Genomic DNA, 27,347 nt, shown 5'->3' on the forward strand with positions numbered 1-27,347 from the left:
TTCCCAAACTTCCCCTGCCTGCTTTGTCTCTCTTGCCCTTTCTCTCCCTCTCCCTGTCACCAAATACATGTACACACAGTGCACAAAGTTCCAATCCATTGAGACAGCTGAGAGATTAACTAAGGCATGAAGGACTGAAGCTAAGATTGTTAACATCTAATCTATTTTGATTAAAGAGTCTCAGAAAAGCCGCCTGACTCCAGGAGCCCAGACCATGAGACTAGCAGGCTAAATAGGCCCAGGAAATTTTGAAAGAAACTGCTTTTACCAAAAGATCCCCATACCATCAATAGTGCTTGGGAAGAGAGAGAATTTAAATGAATTTAGCAGGAGAAATAATGATATTTGATACTGATGAAAATAGCATAGTTTGTGTTTGAAGGGTTATTTGCTGGCTTTTTTGATTCACTGGAATAAATTAAGCCACCCAAAAAAACTAAAGCCTAATGTTTCCTTGTCCCTGCCACTTCCAGCACTACATGACCACAATGACTAAACTATGAGTAAATGACATAACTAAATGACATGATAATTAAGCTAGATACCACATTCAGATTCACAGAAGCACAATAAACTGCAACTCATATTCAGGACCCAGGTACCAAATTCCAATGATATTTCAGAAAATAAATCCATCTTGTTTCCAGCATACAATAAAACTTTAGGTAATTACTATCACCCATAAACACAGTATTGAATTATGTCAAATTCTTTAAAAGTTACTCTCAGAAAAATCATGAAATGCCAAATGGAGCTGAAGATTTTCTTAGGTCTGTCTGAAAGTCTCTAAAACTAATTTTGGCTGGTACCAATAAAGTAATAAGAGGTTGGTAGTAAATGATATGACAATGATACCCAGACCTCATTTATCATGCCTGACTCAGTGTCAACTAGAAGCTCAGAAATAGATGCTTACTCAGTGAGTGAATGAATGAATATTAGAAAACACAAATCGGGGTTTTTGTTTTGTTTTGTTTGGATATGGGATACCCAGTATTGAACTCAGGGGCACTGGACCACTGAGCCACATCCCCATCCCTATTTTGTATTTTATTCAGAGACAGGGTCTTACTGAGTTGCTTTGTACCTTGCTTTGGCTGAGGCTGGCTTTGAACTCCCAATCCTCCTACTTCAGCCTCCCAAGCCACTGGGATTACAGGCATGGGCCACTGTGCCTGGTACAAATCTGTTTTAACTGTACAAAAGAAGGAAGCATAACATTAAAAGTATCAAGTAAATTCCAAAACCTTTATTTTATAAACCCTGCATTATAAGAATCTAATTAATAATTCAATTTTAAATTATCTATATTTTAAGATTGCTTCATAACTTAAATCTTTTCAAGTACAGTTATTATAACACCCTTTAGCTAGAGGACATGAATGGGAAAGGGAAGATAAGGGAAGGCAAGCAACATTGAAAGCTCATGTTGAAAATGTGCCTTTCCCTTCTTCAGTGAAGTAAAATAAGTCATAAAACAATTTTTTTTGCTGTAGAATCAATTCTATTTTTCTATGCCTAAAATCTAGATTCCTAAAATTGGTTTTGAATTTACCCAACCAACTTTTTCACTCACACATGTATTTACTCCCTCTCCCTCTCCCCCTCCCCCTCCCTCTCCCCCCCTTCCCATCCCCTCCCCCTCCCCCTCCCTCTCCCCCCCTTCCCATCCCCTCCCCCTCCCCCCTCCCTCTCCCTCTCCCTCTCCCTCCCACTTCATTTTTGGGGGATATTGCAAATTGAACTCTGGGGTTCTCTACCACAGAGCTTCACCCCAAGGCCCCCCAACTCTTTTTTTTGAGACAGGGTCTTGCTAAATTGCCAAGTCTGGCCCCCAACTTGTGATTATTTTACCTCAGCCTCCCACATCAATGGGATTATAGGATTGTGCAACCATGCCAGACTCTCCTTTTTTAATTACATATTTTAAAGCCAACAAAAATATATTAGAGGGGCTGGAGTTATGGGTCAGTGGTAGAGTGCTTGCCTAGCATGTATGAGGCACTGGGTTCGATTCTCAGCACCACATATAAATAAATAAAGGTCCATTAACAACTAACAAAATATTTTAAATATATATAATATATATTATATATTATATATATTAGAACATCTTAAAACCTAATTAAGACATAATTCTAGCAATATGAATTTTGCTTGGGAAAATTTTAACATGTAGTTTACTTTCCATATTTTTCTTTAATTACAAATATTTCTGAATGACCAAAAATATGCAAATAGGCTTCCACAGAAAAGAATTTAACGTGGTTGTAGCACATAAACTAAAGATAATTTCTAACACGAACGTTACATGCAGGGGGTGGTTAATTTTGCTGCACAAACACATATCAGGCTTTGCCCCAGGCTTTCTCTTGAGTTAAATGTCCTCTCTTTCAGTCTCTACCTCTTCAAATCTATTCGTCTTTCATAAGCCCAACCCAACTTCCACCTAAATCTGACAGGATTTATCTCTTGTTATACTGTAATAAACTATTGTATTCCACTTATTTCCATCCTATACATTCTTTGTGTTACTCTTCTTCACCAAAGAAGAAAATTTATGAACATGTACTAAAACTATCAGAGTAATTAATTAATAAATATCACGGGGGATATGCTTTCAGATTATGCAAATATTCTGTTCTTCTCTGACATTTCAAATACTAATTTCAACAATGATTTGCAGATTTTGTTTAAAATAATTATTACTGTTGTGTTCTAATGGTGATTTGAGACAATATCTTTTATTTATTTCATATTCTGCCATTCTCTGTCCTGCATAAAAACTAAATAAAGAATAGATGATATATAAACATGTTTAAATGTAACTGAATCTCAAGAAACATGTGAAATAAAATAAGATAATGAAAGGTGGATAAATTCAAAGCAAATACGTAAGACAGCAGTTGTGCTATTCTTATGTGACGCATCTTGATTGATAAAATGGGAATAGAAATAAAAAGTTAATTACTTCACCTTCATGAAAACTTCCTAAAGAGAACAATAATAATAGTTGTTAAACTTTAAACTTTAAAGTTTGCAAAGTATACCCACATTCATCATTTAGCATTTCAGAAGCTCTTTCAAGACAAAGTCTTCAGATGAAGATTTTAAAAAACTAGAAAATTGTGGGAAAGCACTGTTACATCAAGAATTGGAAAATCTGGCACAGAAGGCTAACAGAGAAAAGCAAAAGTAAAGGCAAAAACAAAAACAGATACAATCAAAAACAAACCTAGAGTTTTTTCTCATATGCAGAAGCTAGAGTAAAATAAAGAAAAGGGAGAGGGAAGGATAAGATTACAAAAGAACCAATCAAATACAAATTAATACATGAAGGAAAGGAAGCCTTATAGAGTGGTGGAAGGAGGGGAGCGAGTAGGGAGGATGGGAGGGAAAAGGGAGGATCATGAACTAAATCGATTTCCATGCATGTATGAGTCTGTCAGGACAAATCCAACTACTATGTGTAACCATAAAGCTTTAATAAAATAAATAAAGAAAAGAAAAAAATTTTAAAGCCTGTGGTTCCAATGCAAAGCTTTAAATAGAATGGTAAAGTTAATTTAATGTATAGCCCAAAACCAAGACAACTCTGACAATCAAAGATAAAAATATATGATTAAAAAAATGAAGAATGCCAGGGCTGGGGTTGTGGCTCAGTGGTAGATGGCTCGATGAGCACATTACTAACCCTGGGTTCGATCCTCAGCACCACATAAAAATAAATAAATAAAGATATTGAGTCCAACTACAACTAAAAAATAAATATTTTTTTAAAAAAGAAGAACAAAGAATGTTATTAAAATAAACATCAACAATGGACTTCATGGGAATATACCCTCAAGGCAAAAAATGAATGGGATCTTTCATTTCTTTATTGGTTACCTCCATTTTCCCAGGGCCTTCCACTGTATTCTTAAACTACTATGTACCCAAGACTATTTCTTGAAGACCTACCATGTATCATATATAATGCCAGACATTTATACAATAATTAGTTGTGGTCCCTTACCATGACGAATTTACATTATTTAGAAAGGCAAAATAAATATAAATATGAGAAGTTAAATATCAAAACAACACAGAAAGGTCCAAATGAATACCACAGAGTAAAACCTTCAACAGTCCAGAGGGAAAAAGATTACTTGGAGCACCCTATTCATGAAAGAATTTATGTAAATAAGAAACATTTGCAATGGGCCTTTAAGAATTGGTGGGTTGAGGCTGAGATTTGAACAGAGTCAAGAGAATGTCATTAAAGGCAGAAATACAAAGGCTATCCTAAGTAGGGGGTTGGGATAGTGAAGGTGTTATAAGGAGACAGTGACTAATGATGGAGGCCTATATTTAAAAGTAATGAAAACATAGAGCAAAACAAAGTAAGCCAAGAGTGAAATGTGAAAGGTGTGAATGCCACATAAAAGAATTTGAAAAATTTTTATAAGCAATCCAAAAGGTTTTTGAGCAAAAGAGTGACACGATACAAAATTTTAGAAATATTAAGCTGGTTGTTGATGCATATAATAAATGTTATACATCTTAATTAGATATGTGGTTATGGCCATAAAGAGACAAGCATACAAATGAAGCATACTGATTATATTACAAGCAGGGTCAGATGGAGCAAAATAAACTTAAGAACAAAAAATTAGCCCAAGATTTCTTTGTTCGGAAAAAGTAAAGCATAATATACCACAGAAAAGACAGAAAGTCAGGCAAAGGCACAACTCCCAGGGTATGAAGAACTACCCTATTTTTACTTCCTTTATGATCATCACCATGTTTGTATGAAATCCAAAGTGCCTAAGCATAGAGTGGAATAAGTAATTGAATTAAAGGTGTAACCAGAGAAACTGCCAAAGTGATATATAAACAGTGGCCTTACAAAGTTAGAGAAAATGCAATTGCTTTAATGTGCTCAAAAAGTATTTGGAAAATGGAAGCCACATGTCATTAATTGCATTATTAATTCAGGAGAAAACAACAAAAAAATCACATTAGGAAAGCAATATGAATGAATTAATGAGAGAAAAAAATAGTTTTTGCCCAAGCTAAAACTATCACTTCCTTTCAATTTCAATATATAAAACTAAAAAGTAATCTCTTCTCTCATCTCCACAAAAAAGGCCACTTGATATTCTTACCTCTGTGCCTTAAAGTCTTCCTATATTGTGTTAATTTTCTCAAATGATTCATTATATCAACCAGCTTCATTCTGTATAAATTTCAGTCTTACCTAAACTTTTTCACTTATTAATCCCACTTTAAAACATTAATGATATGTTACAAATTTCCAGAAGTTGTCTTTAATAAAGTAAGAATCCTTCACCTTGTGTTTTGCAGTCAACACATTACACACATTATCTCTTGGAACCCTCACAGAAGCAATGCACAACAGGTATTATCATCATCCATGTTACAGAGAAGTAAACAAGCTGAGGACCATACATTCATAAATGATAGAGCCAGGCCTGTAGTGCAAACTTACTAAGCCAAAATTCCATATTCTCTTTGTTCTATCACTGAATTTCATAATATACCAGCAGGTGTATCTTACTACTCAAAATGTACACTGTTATTCTGTATTAGGTATAAGTACACACGTTTTTAATAAGGTGCCCTGATGCCCAAAGTGCCTATTACAGGGCCACTTACTGAGACAACCAAATTATTTTTAGATGCTCATGATGAGAATTACCAGTGGATAAAAAGTCAAAAGAAAATATAATGTTTGCAAAATTGTTGAGATTATACCAACAACATTTTTGCCTTGATTTCTGCAATGCAACAACAAAGACAACATAGGTGATTTAAAGATATGTGAGCCTCAAAGGGCAGAAGTAGGTCATTCCTACTCTCTTTAACTCTGCTAAGGCCTCAAATACTGATATAGTTCAGAGCATCTTATTACCAGGGGGACATAAATCAAAAGGAGTTCAGCAAGGAGCAATAAAACAGATTAGTGTCTGGAAGGACTGACTTTAAAGAAAGTTTTAAGAATTAAATCCAGGTAGTCTAGATTTTTAAAAAATCAGCTAACAGGAAATCTTTATTTGAAGCTAACATTCACACCAAAGACAAAAAATATTTTGAAGATAGATGTCTAAAACATGCAAATGAATCACTGTAAATATTTGGGAGAATATTTATTAAAAGAAAATTCGGGAGAAATTCCAGGCAAAAATTTGTGGAACAGAACTCTCTCCTCAAGGAGTGGTGAAAACTACATTCTTAGAGATATTTAATATGAGGTGAAGTTAGATGAAAAAATTTTTATAAAAAAGATTTAATAAGAAACGATCCTGCATTGGACCCTGAAGTTGCAAGAAGACAGAAGATGGCCTATTAGATGTTTTCTATTCCTGGTTTGTTTGCTTGCTTTAATTCCATGACGTTTTATGTGGCACAGCCTTCTGCCAATTTCTTTTCTCCCCATAATGCCCACTTTCTACTTCTACAAAGGGAAATAAATTGTATCCTTCATTTTAAGCAAATTTCATTGTTCTCAATGAATTGGTAATATAATCTTAGGTATGAAGTTGGGAGAAAAAGGCCAATTTCTAATTTACAAAGTTGTTTTTCCCACAGCAATCCCAGAGGCTCTTACAAGATTTTCCACAAACTAAAGGGGAAGTAGTTTAAATGAATTCAAAGAAAAACTGTCCCATCAGGAAAATCATTAATATAGCCTTTCTTGTGTCTGTCTGATATTGAGCTGACAGTGACCCTGGGAGCTATAAGGCTCTGGGTCAAATTACCATTAGAGCTGCTGTTCAGGGTTATCTTTTTTCCTTTCAGTATTTTATGCTGAGTGACAGCAAAATCTACTTGCAATCCACATTTTTATGGCAATGACTTTTACCTTTGAAAAGATGTAGCCTTAAACACCTCCACTCTTTGGCAAATGTTATTTAAAAAAAAAAAAAATACACTAAGTACTACTCATGCTTCAAACTCAAGAAGCCTCAGCCTTGCTCTGTCTCTATTCTGAACTTTTATGTTTCTCAGCCACTCTTTAAATAGATACCAAAACTTCTCCAGAAGTCCCATTCAGTGAAATCCTAGAAACACAATGATATTTCCTTGTAGCTGGTGTAAGGACAAGATTTTTACAAAACTGAAAACCTGATCCTCTACCCTTAAAAAATAAAACTGTGGCTTACATAATTGTGAGAAGGGACAGCAGGAAATAACCCTCCAAGAACCAACACTAATGCATCTTCTACCCAATTTTAACAGCATCCGTGGCTGGACACATGGATTCCCATCACACATCTTTGAAAGAATGTCCCACTAGTCACACAGAATGCTGATAGATATTAACACCAAACTTTCTAAACAAAAATTTTTAAGTACCATTTTCATCTTTCCCTTAGTAAAAAATGAGACTGCTCAAACCTAAAAAGACCGGCCTCTCACATGGAATAGAATTTGTAGTTTTTTCAAAGCCCTTCCAACACCCAACTCATCTGACTCTGGCAGGAAAGAAGGCTGACATTTGCGGTGCTTTTTTTTTTTTTTTTTTTTTTTTCATCTAAGGGAGGAAATAGGACTCTAAGATTAGGCTCTTTGAAGGGCAGAGAATAATCCAGTACTGAGGTTTTCAAACCTTCCTCAAAAAGGGGTGAGTGTAAAAGGCAAAGCATTGCTCCAGAAAACTTTAGAGTGGGTTCTAAAAAGACTAAATCTCTGTATCCTCATTCCAGGAAGGCAAGAAATAAGAAAAACAAAAAGGCACGTGTGCCTAGAATTTAGGGAATGAAATATGACTCTGACAATTCAGTAATCTGTGAACCTGTCTGAATTTTCTTAAGAAGGCTGCTGCACTTTCTCCCCCAGATCCAGAGCCTGCCTTAAGTTTTAGTTATCAGCTCCTGGCCTTGGAGATTGCACCCAGCAAAAGCCAGGCAGCTGGTACTAGGACGACCTGGAGATCCTCGTTTGCACAGTCAGGAGTCTCACTTTGTGGGTGTCCCTGGCCTTCGACTTCCAGTTTTTCAGGGGACAGGCCGTCCTCCAAATCTGCCCCCTACATACACACACACATACACACACACACACACACACACACACACACACACACAACCCGGGTGCTCAATTCCAACTCCCAAATTTCTCCCACCCTGCAAGAATGGGGACCAAGTTTCTCACCATCCTCATAGTTTTTGAGATAGTAATCCGGGCCCGGGCCCCCGCGGCTTTTCGCCGGGTTCCTCAGGTTCTGGAAGTGCAGGAAGTCCGTCCGTTTGCCCCCGAAGCGCAGAAAGGCAGGTGAAAGTCCCCGGGCCAGGGTCACCAGACGCTTGGAGCTGCAAGGGTAGAGAAAGAGAGGAAAGGATCCCAGGAGAAGGCTAGAGCGGGCATGACACCAGCAAGGCCCTCTTCTCACTCCCTGAGGGAGACCTGGCGGGTTTTCTGTGCCCGCCCCAGCCCAGGGTCGCATGGCCAGGGGCTGCTCCGCGGCATCTTTTGCATGCGCCCGGTGCCCTAGTCCACTTTGCCCTCGGCCTCACAACTTCCTCATGCTATGCCTCCGGTGCCCGGCTGTCCACTATGGCCCCTTCCCACCCGACACTGGATGCCCAAGGTACTGATTTCCAAAGGGTTAGAGATTACGTTTGTATATGTGCCTAGAGGGACACTTGCTTGTACTGAGAACATGGGGCCAACGCGCAGTTGCCTGGCTTCTGCCACTGCCAGGAAAGCGCTCTAGACCTAGACGCGCAACCCACCAAACGCAAGACCCCGACCTTTGCCAAACTTTCACACAGCAAGCCTGCGTTGCCCCAGGAGCATGGGAATCTCTTAAGGTGAAACCTTGACTTTTTTTTCTCTCGGAGAAGGCCTAGCACCTGAGGTCAAGAGGATTCCGACTTTTTTCAGTGAAAATTTTTATTTTCCTTTTACATTATAACAACTTCATTGTTTCCCAAATCCCGGGGCGGAGAGATTCTCTGAGTAAATCCTTGCCTTTCCAGAACACTAGCGCCCGCGCACACAGTAAAAGCAATGTCTTTTTGGTCCCTGAGATAGCTCAGCCTGCAAGAAAGGTAACATTTTTCTTCAAACACCCTAATTTGGGCTCTTTTTTTCCTTCCCACTTGGTCAGTTTGGAAGTGCTGAGTAAAGAAGTTTGCAGAAAAGTGGAACTGCCAGTGGGGGAAATTCGGTGGGGCACCACCAAAACAACATTTACATCTATTTAAGTTCAGGATTTCCACCAACAGGTTTTTAGAAACTAAACGCTGCTGTTTTGAGAAAGAGTAGGTGAGGAACCATGCAGATACTGTTAACGAGAGTTCCAGGTCTGTAAATTATTTTTAACGCTTTGCTGGCTACGGTTCTGAAAACTCTAAATCAAAATGCAGAAATTAAAGAGCATGATAAAGGTGGTGGACACAGGAGAGACTAAACGGAGAGTCGGCTTATAGAGAATTTTTGAGAAGAGACGTAACTAGCCTGAGAGTTTCGGTGGCAAGAAGGACGATTTGGCAGTGGACTCCAGGATCCAGTTCCAGGGCGCGCGCAGTTAGGGCGTCGCGTGAACCCGCTGCGGGCAGAGCAGAAGTACGCGCCAGTCCGGCCCCAAGGAAACGCGGCATTTCCAACCACCTTCCACTAAGAAGCCTGTTCTACCAATGCAAATGCGCCCCTCCCGTCCGTGTTTCTTCCCGGAAAAGCTGCCTTCCAGTAGTTTTTCTACAGCGGGCAAGTACTTGGGGAGAACGGGCTAGTATTTTTTAAAGAAAAAAAGAAGGAAGAAAAGGAAACCCGGAGGAGTTTGCGCAGCTGGAGGAGCGCAATGCAAGTGGGGCGTGCATTTCGGAAACCCTGCTGCACCCCATATTCTGATGATATACGCTCTACAGCACAGAAGAGCTTTCGAGGAGGAAGCCTGGCGGGGCAGAGCTGTTCCCGCCCTCCCACCATAGGAGCACCCGCAGGACCGAAACGGCCTCCGCTGCGGCGGCAACATCCACTCAGTCATCTGGCTTAGCTCCCCCCACGTGAAAGGAGCGCTCCACGTGGCGGCTCCAGCTACCTGCCGCGTCCGCAGACTCCGCCGAGGCCAGAGGAAGACGCCCGAAAGCTGAGGGGCGGACGCATCCGGAGAAACAAAACTCGAATTTCCGAAGGAGTGAAAAATACTCACGAAAGACCGGCAGCGGACGCGGCCCTGAGGCAGAGGAATGGCATGGAGAGCTCTCAAGTCTCTGGTGGAGCCCACAGCTGAGGCTCCAATTTGGAGGGAATTTTTTAAAAAATCAACACTTGGATTTGATATTTTAGATGATTTATTTATTCTATTTTTCTTTTCTTTTCTTTTCTTTTTTAACACTGCAACTTTGTCCCTGATGGGAAACGACTGCGGATGCCTAACTGCTTAATAGTAATAACCGAGAAGAGGGAGAGCCCAGTTAGATTCCAAGGGGATCACACTCTCCCTGTCGGCTAACCCGCTGGTGCTGGTGCCGGTGCCGGTGCCGGGTTCAAACCTCCGAAACTTCCCCCGAGTATTTCTAGGACCCTTACCGCCCTTCTTATGTACGCTATGACCCACGCGAGGATTTTTTTAAAAAACTATGAAGTTACCGCAGGAGACTGAAGGAGGGGGATCGGGGGTGGGGTGTGCATTCTGTCTATAAAAAATGCCTTGCAAAATCCTGAAGTCTGGAGATGACAGTGAAGGATATAAAATAAAATTTTAAAGCTATGATCCAACTTGCAATTGCTCAAGCCTCTCCTTAAATTCATTTTCTTTCTGGGAATGGGAGACAACTGACGAAGATCTTTCCGTGGAAAATTCCACTTTCGTGCAATTCCGGCTTGGGAAACAAACAAAAAAAAAAAACCCTCTCTCTCTCTCTCTCTCTCTCTCTCTCTCTCTCTCTCTCTCTCTCTCTCTCTCTCTCTCTCTCTCTCTCACACACACACACACACACACACCCACCCATTCCTCTCAGGTCTTTGTTGCTCCAGATCTTTTCCTCGCTTTCGTAACTGCCCTGAACCTCATGTTTCTTTTTCAGAAGGAGAAGGGGAGGCTAATTGTGGATATATGTAAGCACAACATTTTTTCAGTCATAACTGATAAGTTTCTGAAATGCCTTCTGCATTGCAAACATGTGCATCTTAATAGAAAACACTGCTTTTCTCAATCACTAGTTACAGCCTCACAGCAAATATTCCAGGAGGAGGAAAACCTCCTTTTTTCTCTTCTGAGAGAGATCCGCTTGACTTATTTTCTCCTTCTTCTTATTCTTCGTCTTTTTTTCTTCTTCTTCTTCTTCCCCCTTTGAAGTGGAGGATAGAAAGAGAATGGGGGTGGGGGTTACTTAAAATTAAAAATGATCCATCGAAGCCCCTGCCTTACCTTAAGAAATCGAGCCAGCCATCATGAATGATGGAGGGATCCAGCTGGAGAGAGAGGAAGTTTTCATTGACTGTCCTGACTGGGTTCTTGGTGCTCACATCAAGAAGAATCAGGGTCTTTTCCTTCAAACCTGGAGCTCTGTCTACAGGCAAGGGTCTCCTGTCTCCAGCTTGGGAGGAAAGAGAAAGATGGAGCAACAGAGCCAAGTAGAGAGCCACCGGGGCTAGGCACGAGGGGGGGCGGGAGTTGCTGGAGGGCATGTCTTCAGGGAAGGCACAGAGCACCCTCATTAAATCCCTCTGATTTAAACCTCTCTCCCTACTGGGTCTCGCTGGTGACTAATTGTCCTTATCTAAAGTGTGTGTCTGTCTGCCTCCCCCCTCTTCCCCCCCCCCATTCTCTTTCGCGCTTTCTCTCTCTCTCTCTCTCTCTCTTTTTTCTTTTTTCTTTTTTTTTTTTTTTCCTACAGTGTTTTGGTGCTGGTGGAGCGAACTCACGCCCCTAGCCAGCCTTCTCAGCAACTCGTGCCAAGAGTACTCGTTCACCAGCACCGCCCCTTTAAGAGATTTCGACTGCAGACATTTTTTAACTTTTTAAAGGTGAGGGGTTGGGGGAGGCGGGAAGTAGTAGGAAGGGGTGGCTTTGTACCCTCCTGATTTAACCCTCCAGGGTCAGGAAAGAGGACGGTGGGACCGATGCAGTACAGTGGTACGTCTTGGGCACTGGGCGGAACGTCTTTTTACTTCCCTTGCTGGGAGGCTTTGGAGAAAGCGGTTTAAGCATAAGCTCCTACCGCGCAAAGAGTTTGCACAGACTGCACGTCTGTTTGTCCTGACAGCATCAGGCATAGCAACCGATCGGGCCCTTCTCTCTGGGCTGAAGCAGCAAACGCAAGGGTTGTTAAGTTGCAAGGATTTGGGGGAGGCGACTGTGATTCCTGTCAAAGAACAGAGCACAGAGGGAAACTCCGTGACTAGGAGCCAGGACCTCCGCTAAGCACCGGGCAGCCCCACAGAAGCATCCTCTGACCTTGATATGGCAAAGGGTGGTCAGAGAGTAAAAACAGAATATCCAAGTCAAAGGGATTCTGTGTTCGGAGAAAGGAAGGAAAAAGAGAAAGAAAAATGCCCAATCTGTGCCATAGTTCTGCTGGGCTCTTCCTGCAGCCACCAAGAACTAACGGTTTTAAGGCCTTCAATATACTCTGGCTTTGATTAAGTCAAAGTGACCTGGACTGCACTAAGACAGGGCAGCTCTGCATACGTTTGAGATGCTCTCTGGCCATGCTATTTCGCTGCACAGGCAGATCTGCCCCTCCTTAAGGACGACCCTTGGGTTTTGCCTTTTCGCAGGGAAGTGAGTCTGTATGGTGCCAGTGAGGAACAGAAAGACGCTGCTACAGAGGCTTTAAACTCAGCCCCTAGTCAAAGCTGGTCCACAGGTCCCAGATGCCAGAGACCAACCCTGAACAGCGTGATTCCGCCTCAGCGCGGAACTCCCATCCACAACAGCAGATTGCACTCTAGGTCCATCCTGCAAAGTGGACAAAAGGCCAGGCAGAGTTTGTGGTAGGTGGGCCCCACTTTCAGCTTCTTTCTGGAAAACAATAGGCCTTCTACTTGGCAGATGAAGAGAACTACTCTATGCAGTTATGAGTACACAGAAGCATCCCAGGGTCTCCTTGGTATCAAACACACAAAACAAATTCGATAGGTTTTCCCCAGAGATGGGTGTTCAAAGGGCAGTCCCAGAGTTCAGCAAACACTGTAATACCAACCTGTCTCCGTTTTCCCTCAACTAGATAGTATGATCAAACCTGAAAAGGGCTGAAGTAGATGACCTTCAGCTTACTCCCCGAGAAACCTCTACCAACCCAAATAACCATGAAATCTAGAAGTTAATGTTTTATTGCACCATGAGGACCTTCTAGAAGCATGACCACATGAAATGAGGTTAAAAGAAGCTCCAAGTCATAACTTTAAAATGATTTTTAAAACCAAGCTGTAACAACATGTATTAGATGTTGGCTCCAGTTCTAATGCCTGCTTCCTTCAGTTCCTGAAAATTTCGAACATGCCCAGATCTTTTAAGATATGTGTATGTGTGTGTCTGTAGGTGTGGTATTTGGTGTAAGTTCCAGTAGAAACTTGCTAATTTTTAAATGCTTATTGAGAACTTCCCAGAGACGGTGACAGCCTGATGAGTAATAAATAACCTTTATGTTTGTATCAAACAAACCTGGGTACTTAGTAGGGACTCAATAAATATCCGTAAAATATATTAATGGGCAATCAACTCATGTTCAACATACTGAAGTCAAATACTGCTCTTAAGAATATGAAAAATAAACACTTTTATTTGTCAGTAAATTGTTTTGGGACTCTGTTTGGTAATTTGTTTTCCCAGTTATTAGCATTTTCCTGGCCATCTACTTCAGAAATACTTATTTTGCAAGGCCATTAGTTCATTTGCTATATTCAGAATTGAAACAAATTACTTATTTTTAACAATGAGCCAGATTTTCCAAAGGCCAAAACACTCCCTGGCTTTCAAGTGAATGCAATTTTACAAGCCACATTAATTGAGACCAGCAGAGATCATTAGAATGAAATAAATCACTTGCCCACTAGATGTCTATAACAAATGCTCCTCTCAAAAATACTTACTTCTGTGACTAAGGATGAACTTGAATATATAAGAACCTGCTTAATTACAAATATTCACAATTTTACTGACTCAACTACTCTAGAATATTTTGGTGCCTAGTTACTTTAACCTGTATTTAATGTTTACATCAGAACCTCTATATGGGATTGAAGTCAAAACCGACAAAACAAAAAGTTTGTTTTCTTAATTACTGATGAAAACCATCTCTAGTCTAACCACTGAAATTCTATAGTCATATCCAACTTCAATACATCAGGGGAAGGAAATCAATTCAATAACATTTAAGGAGTTCCAGATAGCCCTGGTTGATTTCAAGATGATCTGATTGGGCCTTTAGTCTACTTTGGGTATAGATCTCCCAGCTACTCTTTGCATCTACTTCTCCCCCATCATGGTTTTTGTCTGTCATCTAGCCCTAAATTAATGATTGCTAATCATCTATATATTAGATTAGTGTGTTTACCCTATCTTCTGTGTGTTGGATAACAACAATCTGCTACTCTGCTCTATCTTACATAATTTCCTAGGGGACAAGAATATAATGTCTGTATAAAATATGAACTGTTAAGAAATAGATATGTTGATATCTCCTTAGAGACAATCTGCTTAATTTTTAATGATCTGTATAGGTTGCTTTGACATCTAGGAGACTAGATTCTCAGAACTGAAAGAAAACTTTAAGATTAACTGCTTCACTGTTTTCTAGACTCTGGGGCTTCAAAATAAGTATTAGTTAATGGGAGAAACATATTAGTTTGCCAACTTTTTATTTTGTCTAGTAAGGACCTTAAAAAAAATCTATCAACTACTTATCACTATCACTTTCCAAAAAAAAAAAAAAAAACAGTTTACATTAAAAAAAAAGCTGAAAAGCTACATCCAAATAGAGAGCAAGTGTTAAAACCAAACAAATTTAGCTTTATTCAAAAAATCACTATATTATCATTTTATCTGACAAGTGGAACTGAATCAGTGACCAACATGGGTACTAGGACTGGTAACTGGAACTACCAGTATATCTTGTGTTTATGACTTAATTCTACTTGGTAACATCCAGAGTTTTTTCCAAGATGTAAGTGCTTTTTAATAATGGTCATCTTGACTAAAATGATTTCTTCTGATTTTTTCCTCTTCCTTTTTCTCAATTTCAGCCTGTCACACTAATTGATTCTATATGCCATCTCCCTTTCATTCTAAACAATCAAAGCCTAGATATCTCTGTCTGTTTTCTCCTTCTGAAAGAATTGTACTTAGCTGTTAAATACCAAGAAAAATTATGTGCCACTGTAACCAGGACTAGAAAGCATGAAGATACAGCATCAGTTCAGTGTCTCATCATTCACCTGCCTTTCTACATGTCCATGATGACTGTTATCAAAACCCTAGGGTCATTCATGGCACTCAGGCCTATACATTTACCATCTTGTTAATCTTCTTCAAAAAGCTCTGAGAGGTAGATATAATTCCTTATTACATACAGAATACATACAAAGAAATCAAGACTCAGATGTTATGCAATGTTCTCATTGGTAGCAAGTAAGTGGCAACAAAGAATTGAAAGCCAAGGTTGCCTCACTCCAAAGCCTATATTGTGTTCATAATCACCACACTCTACTTATCAGTGTATGGAGGGGCCTTGAACTAGGAGTTGGAAAACCTAAATTTAAGTCCTGATTTTATCAAATCTGACTTTGTGGTCTTGGGTAAATTTTTAAACCATTCTAAGACTCAGCTCTCTGCTCCATAAAATTAATGTAATATCCAAGAACAGGATAAGAATGGAGTAAGGTTATGTAGGAAGAAAGTGCTTTATAATTTCTAATATATTATGCAATTGTGCTACTTGTTTATTGTTAGTTCTTATTACCTATTTCCCACACTTGCCACAAAAATACCACTTTAACTGATGACTGGGGTGAGAATAAAGTAATATGTATGTATCTTAATGGTAAGCTTACAATGAAAGGTTAACTTTCATTGTCAGTGAAGGCAGCAGTTTAAACAAGACAATACCACACATTTTAACCACACAGACTCTTCCAATGATTTGTACCTAAAAGAAAAAAAGGTAAATAGGTTCTACATGCCTTCTTCAATTTTCCACTAAGAAAGGGACAGGAATAGGTAAGGACAGTACTGGTTACAAAGTGTGTTATATTATCATCAAAGACTGCCTCCATCCTGTCTGAAAGAGCAAGGAATGACACCACTTGCTTCATATGGCAAGTTGAAGGAGAAAGGAATTTGTAACTCCACGGGTGTTCAACCTCATTATATAAGCCAATAGGCTGTATGATCTTTCATCCCATCACTGCCAATAAGCAGTAAACTTTTGTAGGGAAGATTATAACCATAATAAATGTAGTTGACTCTAATAAGCTCTGTTTGGAATCCCTTAACAGGTTTGAGGGTAGGGATGACAGTTGTTTGAAGGACTGCTGTATGTAGAAAAACCAATAAACAGGAAAACAGATTAAAATTACTTACGTCTTGGTCAAGACCATTGAAGAGTCAATCATATTCTTCTTAACCCGTTCAGTTTTGAAAATGCATCACATACTGGAAAAAGCAGGAAGTTGAGGCTGACAGACTTGGATTAAAATCTATTTCACAATTTACTATCTGCTAGCATGACTTTTACAAACAAGTAATTTATCTTCGCTAACCCCAATTATTGTAATAACTTACATGCATACTACTTATTTATTACATGAATACTATTTAATTTTATTTTCATAGTACTTAGGACAGGTTTTAATCCTCATAATTCAGGTAAGAAAATAGAGTCAGAAAGTTCAAGCTATTTCTTGACGAATTTAAAACTAAAGTCAGCTCTTCTGATGACTACTGTTTTTGTTATGTTTGTTATTGAAAATATTTGAGCATTTTTATATTTAATGTCCCAGAGAAACAAATTCAGATGGTCTTTCACATTTCTTATAGCTTCATTATTTATTCATACCACTTTCCTAGTCAGACAATTAAGTATTAATTAATGGTACAGATGACTTCTAAGAAGGTGAAATATATAAATCATGAATATTTATAAAGATATATAGATATATATCAAGTCTCAAAATTTAGAAATTGGATGTATAAATAAAATGTTTGCCAGGAACATAATTGTGTTGACTAGCTGTGATTGTATTTTCTTTGGTTCCCTAGGTAAATGGCATACTTTGACATTTTATAACACCATGTTCATAATGAGAGTTAAACAAATTTTGATAATAGCAGGCTTTCCACTTCTCCTGTCCTCTCCTCAATGATCAAAACTGGTGATAGACTCTACTGTTACATACTTACTCATTTTGATTAATTTACCTGAATTAACATCTATATTCCTAATTCTTTGGAGTCGTTAGGTCTTCACATAAGCAGATCCAAAACTTTCCTTAATTCAATGCCAGTTATAGTAAACCTTACTAGTCCTAACTCTCACCAAAATTTTCCAATTCTAGGCCTTTCAGTCACCTAGAAACAATGACATGCTGATGACTCTTAGAAAGTATGTTTAATTTCACACACTTAAATTTTAAGTTCCTCTTCTGATTTTGTGAAGCCTAGTCAAAACATTAAAATAGTATTTTATGTGCTACTTAAAAATAATGTTGCCAGGCACCGGGGCACATGCCTGTAATTCCAGCACCTCGGGAGGTTGAAACAGGAGGATCTCAAGTTCAAAGACAGCCTCAACAACTAAGGCACAAAGCAACTCAGTGAGACCCTGTCTCTAAATAAAAATACAAAATAGGGCTGGGGATGTGGTTCAGTGGTTCAGTACCCTTGAGAATCCAATCCCCAGTATCCAAAAATCATCATCATCATCATCATCATCATCATCATCATCTTTTTCCCTTTGAGGTGGATAAGAAAATAAAGTGAGAGTCTAGGTCACAAGGTCCTGGCTGCACATTAAAATCACCTGAGGAGATTTTTTTAACCTTATTTGTTTTTTATGTGGTGCTTAGGATTGAATCCAGTGCCTCACCTGTGCTAGGCAAGCGCTCTACTACTAAGCCACAACCCCAGCCCACCTGAGGTTTTCTTAAAGCTGATTTGGAATGGGACCTGAACATATCCTAGATCCCTCACTCTTCAACTCAATTCAGTTTCTGCTTTCCTACAGCAAATTTAGATGACAAGGGATACATGTTATTTAAATCTATTTGATTCCTAGTTTTTGAGAAGATAATGAAGAGAAAGAGTTCAGATTCTAAGGAATGTATTAAAAAATATTCAAATCTATTTCATTCCTAAATTTACACAGTGAAAGCTTAGATAGTGAGGAACCATCCTCAAAGGGTAAGAAATATGAAAGTAAATATGAAATATCACATTAGTTTTAATAGATTTTCAACAGATAATTTTCACCCAATAATTTCATGTTACATCACCTGATTGGTAAAATTTGAAATATCAGATAAAGCCTAATTCTGGATAAAAGGAGATGGGAACCTTTTTGTACATTAAGGGGAATGTAGACTGGCTGGGCCATTCTGAAGAGTGAGATCTTGCAGTATTTCATGAAATTAAGTATGTGTGCTCCCTAAGACCCAGAAATCCCACTACTGTGCATAACTCAAAGCAACTCACAAAAGGCTCATACAGTTCTTGAATGAGAATAACCAGTAAAGCACTGAGTTGAATAGCTGAGAACTGAAGGTACCTAGCTATATAGCACAAGAGAAATGGATAGGCAAAATGAGAATGGTAGCTGTTAAAAGCAATGAACTTAATGTACATACAACAATATGGATAGGATTTAAATACAATGATTCATGAGGAACACAAAAATAACCCAGTATCTACAGCACAATAATGTTAATGCAAATTAAATACACACACAAAACATCCTTTACAATGAAACAAAAATATCAAAAGACATACATACATCAAACATATTAGAGCTTATGCCTATGATGTAACTGTGAGACGGAAACAATTTTTTAAATGCTTTTCATGGACCAATGTTCATAAACTTTATCCTGCATTCAAAGCAATACTTAACAAATTTTCTGGAAAAAAATGTTTATTGAGTGCTAACTGTAAGCCAAATATTGTCTTTTCCCTTTTGCCATTAAGATCTAAAGATAAATAAGAGCATTCTTTCTTTTAACCTCGCAGTTTGGATGGAAAAATGATCATGTTAAAAAATATATATCCATTTAATAAGTGCTATTAATGGTTTGGTGGAAAATGTATGAATCACATATGGTTATGAAATAATATAAATTTGTCTATTACTTGATAAATATGTAATTCTGCATACAATAATGGCTGGAGTGTTTCATGCTTTGTGTACAGTTTTGTCTACTTTCTTATTTGGGAATAGTTAAGGATTACCTGCTGTAGAAATGTTAGAGTGCCATCTGCTGGCGAAATGTTTTACATTCTGCCACCACAATCTCCCCACCCATAAACCTCACAATCTTTTTTTTAATTTTTAATTTTTTAAATTTGCTTTAATTAGTTATACATGACACTAGAATATATATATGCACTTTGATGTATAATACATATATGGGATATAATTTCTCATTTTTCTAAGGGTATATATTGTAGAATCACATTAGTCATGCAGCCATATATATACACAAAGTAATAATGTCTCTTTTGTTCCACTATTCTTCCTATCTCCACATCCCCTCCCCTCCCCTCACTTCCCTCTACCTAATATAAGGTAACTCTATTCCTCTCTGGTTCCCCCACTTATTGTGAATTATCATCCACATATTAGAGAAGACATTCAGCCTTTGGGTTTGTGGGATTGGCTTATTTTGCTTAGCATGACATTCTCCAACTCCATCCATTTTCCTTCAAATGCCATGATTTTATTCTCTTTTATTGCAGAGTAATATTCCATTAAGTATATATGCCACATTTTCTTTATACATTCATTGTTGAAGAGCACCTAGGTTGGTTCCATAGCTTAGCTATTTGGAATTGAGCTGCCATAAACATTGATGAGGCTGTATCACTGTAGTATGCTAATTTTAAGTCCTTTGGGTATAACCCAAGGAGTGAGATGGCCGGGTCAAACGATGGTTCCATTCCAAGTGTTCTGAGAAATCTCCATACTGAGTTCCATAGTGGTTGTACCAATTTGTAGTCCCACCAGCAATGTATGAGTGTACCTTTTTCTTTTTTTTTCCTCTTTGAATTTCTTTTTTTTCCTTTAATTTTTATTGTTGGTTGTTCAAAACATTACATAGTTCTTGACATATCATATTTCACACTTTGATTCAAGTGGGTTATGAACTCCCATTTTTACCCCATATACAGATTGCAGCATCACATCAGTTACACATCCACTGCTTTACATATTGCTATACTAGTGTCTGTTGTAGTCTACTGCCTTTCCTATCCTCTACTATCCCCCATCCCCTCCCCTCCCATCTTCTCTCTCTACCCCATCTACTGTAATTCATTTCTCCCCATTGTTTTTTCTCCTTTTCCCCTCACTTCCTCTTGTATGTAATTTTGTATAACCATGAGGGTCTCCTTCCATTTCCATGCAATTTCCCTTCTCTTTCCTTTTCCCTCCCACCTCTCACCCCTATTTAATGTTAATCTTCTTCTCATGCTCTTCCTGCCAACTCTGTTCTTATTTACTCTCCTTATATCAAAGAAAACATTTGGCATTTGTTTTTTAGGGATTGCCTAGCTTCACTTAGCATAATCTGTTCTAATGCCATCCATTTCCCTGCAAATTCTATGATTTTGTCATTTTTTAATGCAGAGTAATACTCCATTGTGTATAAATGCCACATTTTTTTATCCATTCATCTATTGAAGGGCATCTAGGTTGGTTCCACAGTCTTGATATTGTGAATTGTGCTGCTATGAACATCGATGTAGCAGTGTCCCTGTAGCATGCTCTTTTTAGGTCTTTAGGGAATAGACCGAGAAGGGGAATAGCTGGGTCAAATGGTGGTTCCATTCCCAGCTTTCCAAGAAATCTCCATACTGCTTTCCAAATTGGCGGCACCAGTCCCACAAGCAATGTACAAGTGTACCTTTTTCCCCACATCCTAGCTAGCACTTGTTGTTGTTTGACTTCATAATGGCTGCCAATCTCACTGGAGTGAGATGGTATCTTAGGATGGTTTTGATTTGCATTTCTCTGACTGCCAGAGATGGTGAGCATTTTTTCATGTACTTATTGATTGATTGTATGTCCTCCTCTGAGAAGTGTCTGTTCAGGTCCTTGGCCCATTTGTTGATTGGGTTATTCGTTTTCTTATCGTTTAATTTTTTTAGTTCTTTGTATACTCTGGATATTAGGGCTCTATCTGAACTGTGAGGAGTAAAGTTTTGTTCCCAAGATGTAGGCTCCCTGTTTACCTCTCTTATTGTTTCTTTTGCTGAGAAAAAAACTTTTTAGTTTGAGTAAGTCCCATTTGTTTAGTTATTAACTCTTGTGCTATGGGTGTCCTATTAAGGAATTTGGAGCCCGACCCCACAGTATGTAGGTCATAACCTACTTTTTCTTGTATCAGACGCCATGTCTCTGATTTGTTATCAAGCTCCTTGATCCATTTTGAGTTAACTTTAGTGCATGGCGAGAGAAAGGGATTCAGTTTCATTTTGTTGCATATGGATTTCCAGTTTTCCCAGCACCATTTGTTGAAGATGCTATCCTTCCTCCATTGCATGCTTTTAGCCCCTTTATCAAATATCAGATAATTGTAGTTTTGTGGATTGGTTTCTATGTCCTCTATTCTGTACCATTGGTCCACCCACCTGTTTTGGTACCAGTACCATGCTGTTTTTGTTACTATTGCTCTGTAGTATAGTTTGAAGTCTGGTATTGCTATACCGCCTGATTCACACTTCCTGCTTAGAGTTGTTTTTGCTATTCTGGGTCTTTTGTTTTTCCATATGAATTTCATGATTGCTTTATCTATTTCTACAAGAAATGCCATTGGGATTTTGATTGGCAATGCATTAAACCTATAGAGAACTTTTGGTAATATCGCCATTTTGATCATTTTGATGATGTTAGTTCTGCCTATTCATGAACAGGGTATATTTTTCCATATTCTAAGATCTTCTTCAATTTCTCTCTTTAGGGTTCTGTAGTTTTCATTGTATAAGTCTTTCACCTCTTTTGTTAGGTTGATTCCCAAGTACTTTTTTTTTTTTTGAGGATATTGTGAATGGAGTGGTTGTCCTCATTTCCATTTCAGAAGATTTGTCACTGATACACAGGAATGCCTTTGATTTATGCGTGTTGATTTTATATCCTGCCACTTTGCTGAATTCATTTATTAGCTCTAATAGTTTCTTTGTAGACCCTTTTGGGTCTGCTATGTATAGAATCATGTCATCTGCAAATAGTGATAATTTAAGTTCTTCTTTTCCTATATTTATGCCTTTAATTTCTTTCATCTGTCTAATTGCTCTGGCCAGTGTTTCGAAAACTATGCTGAACAGAAGTGGTGAGAGAGGGCATCCCTGTCTTGTTCCAGATTTTAGAGGGAATGCCTTCAATTTTTCTCCATTCAGAATGATGATAGCCTGAGGCTTAGCATAGATAGCTTTTACAATATTGAGGTATGTTCCTGTTATCCCTAGTTTTTCTAGAGTTTTGAACATAAAGGGATGCTGTACTATGTCGAATGCTTTTTCTGCATCTATCAAGATGATCATGTGGTTCTTATCTTTAAGTCTATTGATGTGGTGAATAACATTTATTGATTTCCGTATATTGAACCAGCCTTGCATCCCAGGGATAAATCCTACTTGATCATGGTGCACAATTTTTTTTGATATGTTTTTGTATCCAATTCGCCAGAATTTTATTGAGGATTTTTGCGTCAAGGTTCATTAGAGATATTGGTCTGTAGTTTTCTTTCTTTGAAGTGTCTTTGTCTGGTTAGGAATCAGGGTGATGTTGGCCTCCTAGAATGAATTTGGAAGTTCTCCCTCTTTTTCTATTTCCTGAAATAGCTTGAAAAGTATTGGTATTAGTTCCTCTTTAAAGGTTTTGTAAAACTCTGCTGTATACCCATCCGGTCCTGGGCTTTTCTTAGTTGGTAGTCTTTTGATGGTTTCTTCTATTTCCTCAATTGATATTGGTCTGTTTAGGTTGTCTATAACCTCCTGACTCAATCTGGGCAGATCATATGACTTAAGAAATTTATTGATGCCTTCACTATCTTCTATTTTATTGGAGTATAAGGACTCAAAATAATTTCTGATTATCTTCTGTATTTCTGAAGTGTCTGTTGTGATATTGCCTTTTTCATCCCATATGCTAGTATTATGAGTTCTCTCTCTTCTTCTCTTCATTAGCATGGCTAAGGGTCTGTAGATCTTATTTATTTTTTCCAAGAACCAACTTTTAGTTTTGTCAATTTTTTCAATTGTTTCCTTTGTTTCAATTTCATTAATTTCAGCTCTGATTTTAATTATTTCTTGCCTTCTACTTCTTTTGCTGTTGTTTTGCTCTTCTTTTTCTAGGATTTTGAGATGAAGTATGAGATCATTTATTTATTTTTTCTTTTTTTAAGGAATGAACTCCAAGAAATGAATTTTTCTCTTAGAACTGCTTTCAATGTGTCCCATAGATTCCGATATGTTGTGTCTGTGTTTTCATTTATCTCTAAGAATTTTTTAATTTCCTCCTTGATGTCTTCTATAACCCATTGATCATTCAGTAACCTATTGTTCATTCTCCAAGTGATGCATGATTTTTCCTTCCTTCTTTTATCGTTGATTTTCAGTTTCATTCCATTATGATCAGATAAGATGCATGGTATTATCTCTACTCCTTTATACTGTCTAAGAGTTGCCCTGTGACATAATATATGATATATTTTTGAGAAGGATCCATATGCTGCTGAGCAAAAATATAACTGCTTGATGTTGGGTGGTATATTCTATATATGTCAATTAAGTCTAGGTTATTAATTGTGCTATTGAGTTCTATAGTTTCTTTATTCAACTTTTGTTTGGAAGATATGTCCAGTGGTGAGAGAGATGTGTTGAAGTCTCCCATGATCATATTATGGTGGTCTATTAGACTCTTGAACTTGAGAAGAGTTTGTTTGATGAACATTGCTGCACCATTGTTTGGGGCATATATATTTATGATTGTTATGTCTTGTTGGTGTATGGTTCCCTTGAGTAGTATGTAGTGTCCCTCTTTATGCCTTTTGATTAACTTTGGCTTGAAATCTATTTTATTTGATATGAATATGGACACTCCTGCTTGTTTCCGAAGTCCATATGAGTGATATTTTTTGATTTTTCCCAACCTTTCACCTTCAGTCTATGTATGTCTTTTCCTATCAAATGCGCCTCCTGTAGGCAGCATATTGTTGGATCTTGTTTTGTGATCCATTCTACTAGCCTGTGTCTCTTAATTGGTGAGTTTAAGCCATTGACATTTAGGGTTATTATTGAGATATGGGTTCTTCTTCCAGCCATATTTGTTTATTTATGTTACTAAACATGGTTTGTTTTCCTCTTTGATTATTTTCCCCCCTTTACTGTACTACCTCCCACTGTTGGTTTTCATTGTTATTTTCCATTTCCTCTTCCTGTAATGTTTTGCCAAGGATTTTTTGAAGAGATGGTTTTCTAGCTGCAAATTCTTTTAACTTTTGTTTATCATGGAAGGTTTTAATTTCATCTTCCATCCTGAAGCTTAATTTCACGGGATACACAATTCTTGGTTGGAACCCCTTTTCTTTCAGTGTTTGAAATATGTTATTCCAGGATCTTCTAGCTTTCAGAGCCTGTGTGGAAAGATCAGCTATTATCCTGATTGGTTTACCCCTAAATGTAATCTGCTTCCTTTCTCTTGCAGCTTTTAAAATTCTCTCCTTATTCTGTATGTTGGACATCTTCATTATAATGTGTCTGGGTGTGGATCTCTATGATTTTGCACATTTGGCGTCCTGTAGGCTTCTAGGATTTGGGATTCTGTCTCATTCTTCAAGTCTGGGAAGTTTTCTCGTATTATTTCATTGAATAGATTGCTCATTCCTTTGATTTGGACCTCTATACCTTCCTGTATCCCAATGACTCTTAAGTTTGGTCTCTTTATGTTATCCCATATTTTTTGGATGTTCTGCTCATGGTTTCTTAACAGTCTTGCTGAGCTGTCTATGTTCTTTTCAAGTTGAAATACTTTGTCTTCATTGTCTGATGTTCTATCTTCTAAGTGTTCTACTCTGCTGGTAGTATTCTCAATTGAGTTTTTAAGTTGGTTTATTGCTTCCTGCATGTCTAGGATTTCTGTTTGTTTTTTATAACCTCTATCTCCCTGTATAGTTGATCTTTTGCTTCTTGGATTTGTTTATGTAATTCATTGTTGTGATCTTTCATTGTCTGATTTTGCTGTCTAATGTCTCCCTTGAGACTCCAGATCATCTGAAACATGTATATCCTGAATTCTTTATCTGACATTCCATCTGCTGCAGCTATTTCCTCTTCTAAGGTTGAGTTGACCTGCATTGCTTGTGGTCCTTTCTTTCCTTGTCTTTTCATACTGTTCGCATTTCTTTCTGCTTGGTGAAACTGTTGTGTTATTGAATTTTCCCCCTATATATTTATATTGCTCTTGTATAGTTGCAAAGTCTCCCTCGAAGGCGCGGGCGGCAGCTCTGCCCCTCCTCCAACTGGGGAAATGTGCCTACCACGCGCAAGCCACTGGGCCTGTTCTGCCAGTTGGTAGTAGGTCCACTTACCTTGCAGGCGCAGGCGCCGGCTCTGCCCCTCTGCGGGCCGCTGGGCCTGTTCTATCGGTGGTCGCAGTTCCGCCTACCTTACAGGAGCGGGCCTCTGGGCCTGTTCTGTCTTTCTGTTGCAGGTCTGTCTACCTTGCAGGCGCGAGTGGCGGCTCTGCCCCTCCCCCACATGGGGCCATGTGTTTACCACGCTAGAGGGTGCTGGGCCTGTTCTTCCGGTGGGTCGCAGGTCCACCTACTTTGCAGGCACAGTTGGCGGCTCCACCCCTCTGCAGGCCTCTGGGCCTGTTCCACCTACCTTGCAGGCGCAGGGGGGGTGGTGGCTCCACCCCTCCACAGGCCACTGGGCCTCTTCTGATTGTGGGTCGCAGGTCCGCCTACCTTGCAGGCGCAGGGGGTGGCTCTCGAGTGTACCTTTTTCACCACATCCTCACCAACATTTATTGTTGCCTGTATTCTTGATGATTGCCATTCTGACCCGAGAGAGAAGAAATCTTAGTGTAGTTTTGACTTTAATTTCTCTAATTGCTAGAGATGTTAAACACTTTTTCATATATTTGTTGATTGATTGCATTTCTTCTTCTGTGAAGTGTCTGTTCAGTTCCTTGGACCATATATTGAATAAGTTATTTGGTTTTTTTGTATTAAGTTTTTTGAGTTCTTTATATGTCCTAGAGATTAATTCTTTATCAGAGGTACATGTGGTAAAGATTTTTTCCCAATCTATAGGCTCTCTCTACACATTATTGATTGTTTCCTTTGCTGAGAAGAAGCTTTTTAACTTGAATGCATCCCATTTATTAATTCTTGAATTTACTTCTTGCACTTTAGGGGTCTTGTTAAGGAAATCAGATCCTAGGCTGATATGATGAACATTTGGGTCTACTTTTTTCTTCTATTAGGCACAGGGTCTCTGTTCTAGTGCCTAAGTCTTTGATCTACTTTGAGTTGATTTTTGTGCAAGGTGAAAGAGGTTTAATTTCATTTTGCTACATATGGATTTCTAGTTTTCCCAGCACCATTAGTTGAATAAGCTATCTTTTCCCCAGTGAATTTTTTTGGCACCCTTGTCTAGTATGAAATAACTGTATTTATGTGGGTTTGTCTCTGTGTCCTCTATTCTGTATCACTGGTCTACAAGTCTATTTTGGTGCCAATACCATGCCATCTTTGTTACTATAGCTCTGTAGTATAGTTTAAGGTCTGGTATTGTGGTGCCTCCTGCTTCACTATCTTGCTAAAGATTGTTTTGACTTTTCTAGGTCTCTTATTTTTCCAAATAAATTTCATGATTGCTTTTTCTAGTTCTATGAAGAATGTCAATGGGATTCTAATATTAATCGCATTAAATCTGTATAACCCTTTTGGTAGTATGGCCATTTTGAAAATATTGACTCTGCCTATCCAAGAACATAGGAGATCTCTCCATCTTCTGAGGTTTTCTTCAATTTCTTGCTTTAGAGTTCTGTAATTTTCATGTAGAGGTCTTCTACCTCTTTTGTTCCCAGGTTTTGTTTTGTTTTGTTTTGTTTTTGAGGCTATTATGAATGGGGTAGTTTTCCTAATTTTTCTTTCAGCAGATTCATTGCTGATGTATAGGA

At 38.5% G+C, this 27,347-nt stretch overlaps 1 protein-coding gene across 3 annotated transcripts in view; it reads right to left on the reverse strand.

The window, feature by feature from the left end:
* The window catches only part of Hpse2 (heparanase 2 (inactive)), a 657,082-nt gene extending 645,415 nt beyond the window's left edge, over positions 1 to 11,667 (reverse strand). For all 3 annotated transcript variants that reach the window (XM_026394812.2, XM_026394811.2, XM_026394810.2), the window contains exons 1-2: positions 11,378 to 11,667; positions 8,155 to 8,312 (exon numbers count right to left, since the gene is read on the reverse strand). In XM_026394812.2, coding sequence (XP_026250597.1) covers positions 8,155 to 8,312; positions 11,378 to 11,667 — 448 coding nt within the window. The remainder of the gene's footprint in view (positions 1 to 8,154; positions 8,313 to 11,377) is intronic.
* Between the last annotated feature and the right edge of the window lie 15,680 nt (positions 11,668 to 27,347).

This window comes from Urocitellus parryii, chromosome 5, assembly GCF_045843805.1.
Source record: "Urocitellus parryii isolate mUroPar1 chromosome 5, mUroPar1.hap1, whole genome shotgun sequence".
NCBI lineage: Eukaryota > Metazoa > Chordata > Mammalia > Rodentia > Sciuridae > Urocitellus > Urocitellus parryii.